Source organism: Salvelinus fontinalis, chromosome 7 (genome assembly GCF_029448725.1).
Source record: "Salvelinus fontinalis isolate EN_2023a chromosome 7, ASM2944872v1, whole genome shotgun sequence".
In the NCBI taxonomy this organism is placed as follows: Eukaryota; Metazoa; Chordata; class Actinopteri; order Salmoniformes; family Salmonidae; genus Salvelinus; species Salvelinus fontinalis.
This window is the reverse complement of record NC_074671.1, coordinates 6,685,178-6,693,311: the sequence shown is the minus strand read 5'-3', so window position 1 is coordinate 6,693,311 and position 8,134 is coordinate 6,685,178. Positions and strand designations below refer to the sequence as shown.

Genomic DNA, 8,134 nt, shown 5'->3' with positions numbered 1-8,134 from the left:
AGCTATCTCATGACAGAAAAACAATCACGTACTAATAGTCAATTGATAAAATAAACAACACATGTACAGTCATTTTTGTGAACAAACACACACAGTACACACAATACACACAGTACATACAGTACACAACCATAAGAAAATAGACAGCAATTTTTGGCAAAAGGAAATTGAAGTATGTATACATTTTATACAGCTATATTTTTTCATAATTTGAATATAATAACACGAAACAGTTAAGTCTTGCAACACACACGTTAGCAGGTTTTAGTCATCCTGAATTTATGTGTATATTTTTCAAGCAGCAGCGGTATGGGCGGCCATCTTGCCTGCGGTTTTGACTCGAGTTTGATTTTAAAGTGCTGGTGTGTGTCGCTGTGTCCTTTGTGATAGTTAAGTGCATTAGTGAGCAAATACAAAAATATCGTTTTCAAGGGGCAACATAACAGAGACGTCGATAATATGCTCTGTTCTTCTCTACTGATGGAAAAGACACAAAATTATTATTTAGAAATGATAAATAAGAACCTATTTGACCAACATTGTGGGGAAATGGATGAATCACCTCCATGGGGAAATCCTCTCTGCTTCAGCGGATAGTGGCATCTGGGACACAGCAGATCATGTCGTGTAATGAAGAGTCCAGTCGATTCAAGTTGATTCCAGTTGATTTTCTTCATTGGGGGATTTAGTCCCAAAATAGATGAAATCAATGGAGAAAACCAGCAAGGCCTTTCCCATCATGCTATTGAGGAGTTTTACCTGACTGCTGTATAGGCCACGATACAGGGACTTAACAGACAACAACACTAACAGACCTCATACAGTAGCCATGCATAATGAGTTGGTGTTGCATCTTGACTATTCCATATTTTTTTGATTGGACGGTGACGAGCTATTTGATTTTTGATTGGACGGTGAAGAGCTATTTGATTTTTGATTGGACGGTGAAGAGCGGGGATGTCCAATGGGTTTGCCAAACGGCTCATTCAGCGTCATGTGACCTCAGCGAAGGCGATGTGATTCTAAAAAAAAAAGGAGGAAAGACAACAGTAACGTAATAAAGATGAGTTACAGAGGGGAAAAAATGTTATTTTCGTTTTTTTCTCTGAAGAAATTGGGGGTTGAATAGAATGGGGGGTTGAATAGGGTGGGTGAATGGGGGGAGTTAATAGGGGTGAATGGGTGGGAATGGGGGGTTGAATAGGGGGTTTAATAGGGGTGAATTTGAAGGGTGAATGGGTGGGTTAATAGGGGTGAATAGGGTGGGTTAATATGGGTGAGTAGGGTGGGTGAATGGGGGGGTTAATAGGGTGGGTGAATGGGGGGGTTAATAGGGTGGGTGAATGGGGGTGTGCGGAGAGTACTCTAGCTATATGCTACCTTGATAATCTAGATCAACTGTCATATAACCCCTCTCTGTGTCAGATGCAGGTTTCATATGGCATTCAAAGAGTATTCTTAATCACTTTACACAACAACACTTATAATTAATAAGGTTTTAGGAATGCTTCATTAAACCCTTAAATGTTGTAGTTTGTTTAAAATGGGACTGAAGACTGATGCAGTTATTTGTTTCAGTGTTGCTGGGTAAAGACTGAGAGGAGGGAGTCACCCCACCACAGCCTGACTGATGTAGTACAAGAGGTTGGTAATGCCTCACATCTAAGGTTAATTAACATAAACACATTGAACATCTCCTGGCTTCCTAAACATAGCCAACCAGCCATTGACGCAGACCTTTGGAACATCTACATGTTAAAAAGTATAATAAACCCATGTAAAATAGACTACATCATAACATCAAATCCATTATTTATTTTAGACCGGTCTAAAGAAACATGATATGAAGAAAATGTAATCAATTTCATTAGAACAGAATAACAGAATAGCATACTCTGAGTTGTCCTTATGTTAGGTCCTGATCTGGCTACGCCATTTGACTGTGGGCTACACTAGTTCATTAAGCAGACAAGATTTGCTTAAAATTCCGTGGCATTATTTTATAGTATTTTATATTATTTTATAGTATTTAATAGTATGAATACTACAATTGAACATCGCTGAATAAAATAGAAAGGATACTTTCTCCAAACTATTTGAGGAAGTGCGTACCTGCGGCTATTCTGTGTTGAGCGGTTAACAAAGAAACAGGTCCTCCTGTATGCTTCATTTAGAACTATTTATGCAACTTCAGTTGTTTTTTCAAACATTGGACGATATATTTTGATTTTTTTTATACATTCTAAGGCTGCATGATGTGGCTAGTTTGATAAAAGTCGCATGATAGGCATGTGCTCTACTTAGTTTTTTTGACAAGCACTTGATAATGCCTCGAATTTCCCGGCGGCATCCCATTTGTGTGGACGTAATGCCCCCTAAAAAAATCCATGTATTTTGCGGCCAGTGTCCGTTGTGCCCTTGAGCTGAATATAATAATTAAATGATATGCCTGTCACATGATCGGGTCCTTCTCACAGGCAATCTCAGGTACTTCCCACAGGCTACAAGTGAAGACAGACACATCGGGGCATGCGTCCTTATCAAATTCCGAGGCACATATTGAAGATGTTAGAAGAACTGTCCATATTTGCACGATTCTTCGTCTGCCTACAAGATGAGTAGGCCTAACAAACAGCAAAAGCACTAGCCTATGTTAATCTACTATCCCCCATAGTACAACAGTTGACATATTCTATTCCAAACATAGTCTGGGACAGTTGTGGAACACGATAGATCCCAAAATAATACAACCACTATCCTCAAGAAACCTTTTAAAATCAATGAGGCTGATGCAACAGATCAGAACTTTTAGCTTAACATTTTGATCAACTATTAAGCTATTTCTTCACATTATAAGTATTGCAATGCACACACATACATGTCATCTATGCACTTAAATAGTGAATGGAGGTCGCTTTTCCTAAGGTTCATTTTAATGCCAGCAAGGTAGCTTATTACTCCTGTTGTAAAGAGAAGCAATGTGCTTAATAATAGGAAAGTAGATACATAAATATAGTAGGCCTAGCCTACAGAAAGGTGATGGGATCCTCCTCTTTTTAATAGAGGCCATCACTCTTGATCTTTCTCGCAATCATTTCATAGCCTATCGAAATGTTGCGCAACATGAGCTCATGGGTTCTCATTAAGTGTTTTATTAGATTTTCGAAAACATTTGCAGTGATGTCAGAGTGATTAGAGGGACAATAGAGTGCTGAGTACCACTACTAATGACCATCAGCAGCATAAGAGCTTGGAGAAGCCTTGTTACCGTGACTAAATGGTCACTTTGGAGTTGACTGTGGTCATGACTCATGACCGCCGGTGTGGCCGTAATGTGGTCACGGTAACAAGCTTAGTCACATCACATAATTCGTAGCACCGCTCACTAACTAGTCGCTATATAACAGTATGAACAAATGTTCTTGAGCACCTGAGACATTGAGAACGCTGAGTAACTAACTACTACCTCACTACAGTAGACATTGAGAACGCTGAGTAACTAACTACTACCTCACTACAGTAGACATTGAGAACGCTGAGTAACTAACTACTACCTCACTACAGTAGACATTGAGAACGCTGAGTAACTAACTACTACCTCACTACAGTAGACATTGAGAACGCTGAGTAACTAACTACTACCTCCCTACCTTAGACATTGAGAACGCTGAGTAACTAACTACTACCTCACTACAGTAAAACAGCTCTGAAGAGCTTGATGCAGTGGAAAAACAGGACCCACAGGTCAATATTGTGGTTGGCAGGAAGGGATTATAATACATTTTCACCAACCACAGTAAGATAACTATGTGAGTGAGTCACTGGTAGAGAAAGACACAGTATTGTCAGGGTCAGTGCTCTGCTTCCACATAACACAGCCTCATGGAAACTGGGGGATTGCATGTTCTCTTTAATGCATTATTTTATGCCAACAGTACACTCTTCCAATTGACTGGTTTTCACTAAAAAGTATATAATTCAGAGAATATATTGATGTGTATCGGTGCATGATATAGTGCTAAGTTTATTCATTACATTAGTAGGGGAGAGTGGGGTAAGTTGTGCCCTTTTTTACATTCAGCATCCCTCCGTCAAGGGAAATGTAGTATTCTCTCTGACAAAGATATATACCTATATTTCAGGATGTTGTGTTTCCCTGGAAATAATCTGAATTCATGTAAATATTACAGTTTTGAAAACAGAAAAAAGTTTGTCCAATAAAAGTGGTATGGGGTAAATTAAGCGTATTGACAGGGTACATTCCGGTACTGAATGAAGTATTACCACTACCGTTTTAAAAACACAATTCGTCATAATCAGAAAACACTTTTTTGTCTTTTAATAATTTGAATCATCTTTTCAACATAAGCTTAACACATAAGAAATAAGTTTAAAAAAAAAAGTTTAACATAGACCAGGCCCTGTTGTTACTTCATGTCCCAGCGATAATGCCTGAGAAGAAAACACTTCAATTTGCTCGCCTTGCCATTGGCAAACGTTTTGGCTATATTGCCTCGCACATCTACAAGAAGGCACTTTCATGCTAGGTTCAGGACCTCATACTGAAGCTTATAGAGACCCCAACTGATGTAGAGAACAATAAAAAAAATATCTACTTTGGTTCAGATACAAGCATCATGAAACCTGTAACACGATAAATTAATTTGACTTGGTGAAAATATGTTTTTATTTGGACCTACTGTATCTTGCTTAACACTTTTTAAATGTGATTTCTTCCTTCACAGACTCACAGAATTATTATTATTATTTGACCTTATTGGTCCTGGTCAAAAGTAGTGCACTACCCTATTGGCCCTGGTCAAAAGTAGACCTTTCGACCTTTCATCAACAAACTGTTTTCTCCCACAGGACTGGCTCTTACTGGGTGTGTTTTGCTTGTCGCACCATTCTACGTAAACCTTAGACACTACCGTGTGTGAAAAGTCCAGGAGGCCGTTTCTGAGATACTGGAACCGGCACTGGCACCGACGATCACACCGCGCTCAAAGTCACTTAGGTCACTTGTTTACTCCATACTAACGTTCAATGGAACAGTAACTGGATGCCTGTCTGCCTGCTTTACATAGCGAGGCACGTGACCCACCGTCTGTACGAGCGATCCATTTTCGTGAAAGGGGTGGTGTACCTAATAAACTGGACGATGAGTGTGTATACTTGTACAGAGTATTCTCAAATTCCACTCAGATTAGTTGTCATTAGCCTAGTAAAATCACATGTTCACATAAACCAGTGTGATAACACTTCAAATGGACAACTAGTGTGACCCATATTCCTGAGTTCAAAATGTTATTTATATGCTAAAAACAACCTTGGTTAGAGTGTGACAGTATAGAAATCCTATACTTTACAGTGCATTTGGAAAGAATTCAGACCCCTTTGACTTTTTCCACATTTTCTTATGTTACAGAGTTATTCTGAAATTGATTAAATCGTTTCCCCCCCTCATCAATCTACACACGATACCCCATAATGACAAAGCAAAATGTTTTTTTTAGACAAGAAAACTGAAATATCACATTTACATAAGTATTCAGACCCTTTACTCAGTTCTTTGTTGAAGCACCTTTGGCAGCGATTACAGCCTCGCGTATTCTTGGGTATGACGCTACATTGTTTCATTTAGTCCATTTTAGAATAAGTCTGTAACGTAACAAAATGTGGAAAAAGTCAAGGGGTCTAAATACTTTTCAGAATGCACTGTATATCCATAATGTACATAGGGTAGTGGACAGTGTGTTTCTACAGGGTGTAGTGTGTTTCTACAGGGTGTAGTGTGTTTCTACAGGGTGTGTTTCTACAGGGTGTGTTTCTACAGGGTGTGTTTCTACAGGGTGTAGTGTGTTTCTACAGGGTGTGTTTCTACAGGGTGTGTTTCTACAGGATGTAGGGTGTTTCTACAGGGTGTAGGGTGTTTCTACAGGGTGTAGGGTGTTTCTACAGGGTGTAGGGTGTTTCTACAGGGTGTGTTTCTACAGGGTGTGTTTCTACAGGGTGTAGGGTGTTTCTACAGGGTGTAGGGTGTTTCTACAGGGTGTAGGGTGTTTCTACAGGGTGTAGGGTGTTTCTACAGGGTGTAGGGTGTTTCTACAGGGTGTGTTTCTACAGGGTGTGTTTCTACAGGGTGTAGGGTGTTTCTACAGGGTGTAGGGTGTTTCTACAGGGTGTAGTGTGTTTCTACAGGGTGTAGGGTGTTTCTACAGGGTGTAGGGTGTTTCTACAGGGTGTAGGGTGTTTCTACAGGGTGTAGTGTGTTTCTACAGGGTGTAGTGTGTTTCTACAGGGTGTGTTTCTACAGGGTGTGTTTCTACAGGGTGTGTTTCTACAGGATGTGTTTCTACAGGGTGTGTTTCTACAGGGTGTAGGGTGTTTCTACAGGGTGTAGGGTGTTTCTACAGGGTGTAGGGTGTTTCTACAGGGTGTAGGGTGTTTCTACAGGGTGTGTTTCTACAGGGTGTAGGGTGTTTCTACAGGGTGTAGGGTGTTTCTACAGGGTGTAGTGTGTTTCTACAGGGTGTAGGTGTTTCTACAGGGTGTGTTTCTACAGGGTGTAGGGTGTTTCTACAGGGTGTAGGGTGTTTCTACAGGGTGTGTTTCTACAGGGTGTAGGGTGTTTCTACAGGGTGTAGGGTGTTTCTACAGGGTGTAGTGTGTTTCTACAGGGTGTAGTGTGTTTCTACAGGGTGTGTTTCTACAGGGTGTGTTTCTACAGGGTGTGTTTCTACATGGTGTAGTGTGTTTCTACAGGGTGTAGTGTGTTTCTACAGGGTGTGTTTCTACAGGGTGTGTTTCTACAGGGTGTAGTGTGTTTCTACAGGGTGTAGTGTGTTTCTACAGGGTGTAGTGTGTTTCTACAGGGTGTAGGGTGTTTCTACAGGGTGTAGGGTGTTTCTACAGGGTGTAGGGTGTTTCTACAGGGTGTAGGGTGTTTCTACAGGGTGTGTTTCTACAGGGTGTAGTGTGTTTCTACAGGGTGTAGTGTGTTTCTACAGGGTGTAGTGTGTTTCTACAGGGTGTAGGGTGTTTCTACAGGGTGTAGGGTGTTTCTACAGGGTGTAGGGTGTTTCTACAGGGTATAGTGTGTTTCTACAGGGTGTAGTGTGTTTCTACAGGGTGTGTTTCTACAGGGTGTAGGGTGTTTCTACAGGGTGTGTTTCTACAGGGTGTGTTTCTACCGGGTGTAGGGTGTTTCTACAGGGTGTAGTGTGTTTCTACAGGATGTGTTTCTACAGGGTGTGTTTCTACAGGGTGTGTTTCTACAGAGTGTAGTGTTTTTCTACAGGGTGTAGGGTGTTTCTACAGGGTGTAGTGTGTTTCTACAGGGTATAGTGTGGTTCTACAGGGTGTAGGGTGTTTCTACAGGGTGTAGTGTGTTTCTACAGGGTGTAGTGTGTTTCTACAGGGTGTGGTGTGTTTCTACATGGTGTGTTTCTAAAGGGTGTAGTGTGTTTCTACAGGGTGTAGTGTGTTTCTACAGGGTGTAGTGTGTTTCTACAGGGTGTAGTGTGTTTCTACAGGGTGTAGGGTGTTTCTACAGGGTGTAGTGTGTTTCTACAGGGTGTAGTGTGGTTCTACAGGGTGTAGGGTGTTTCTACAGGGTGTAGTGTGTTTCTACAGGGTGTAGGGTGTTTCTACATGGTGTGTTTCTAAAGGGTGTAGTGTGTTTCTACAGGGTGTAGTGTGTTTCTACAGGGTGTAGGGTGTTTCTACAGGGTGTAGTGTGTTTCTACAGGGTGTAGGGTGTTTCTACAGGGTGTAGTGTGTTTCTACAGGGTGTGTTTCTACAGGGTGTAGTGTGTTTCTACAGGGTGTAGTGTGTTTCTACAGGGTGTGTTTCTACAGGGTGTAGGGTGTTTCTACAGGGTGTAGTGTGTTTCTACAGGGTGTGTTTCTACAGGGTGTGTTTCTACAGGGTGTAGGGTGTTTCTACAGGGTGTAGTGTGTTTCTACAGGATGTGTTTCTACAGGGTGTGTTTCTACAGGGTGTGTTTCTACAGAGTGTAGTGTTTTTCTACAGGGTGAAGGGTGTTTCTACAGGGTGTAGGGTGTTTCTACAGGGTGTGTTTCTACAGGGTGTGTTTCTACAGGGTGTAGGGTGTTTCTACAGGGTGTAGTG

At 41.2% G+C, this 8,134-nt stretch overlaps 1 protein-coding gene across 1 annotated transcript in view; it reads right to left on the bottom strand.

The window, feature by feature from the left end:
* Positions 1–29: 29 nt before the first annotated feature.
* LOC129858948 (phospholipid phosphatase-related protein type 5-like) overlaps positions 30–8,134 on the bottom strand; it is a 106,079-nt gene continuing 97,974 nt past the window's right edge. The window contains exon 6 of the mRNA XM_055928200.1: positions 30–1,022. Coding sequence (XP_055784175.1) covers positions 993–1,022 — 30 coding nt within the window. The 3' untranslated portion in view covers positions 30–992. The remainder of the gene's footprint in view (positions 1,023–8,134) is intronic.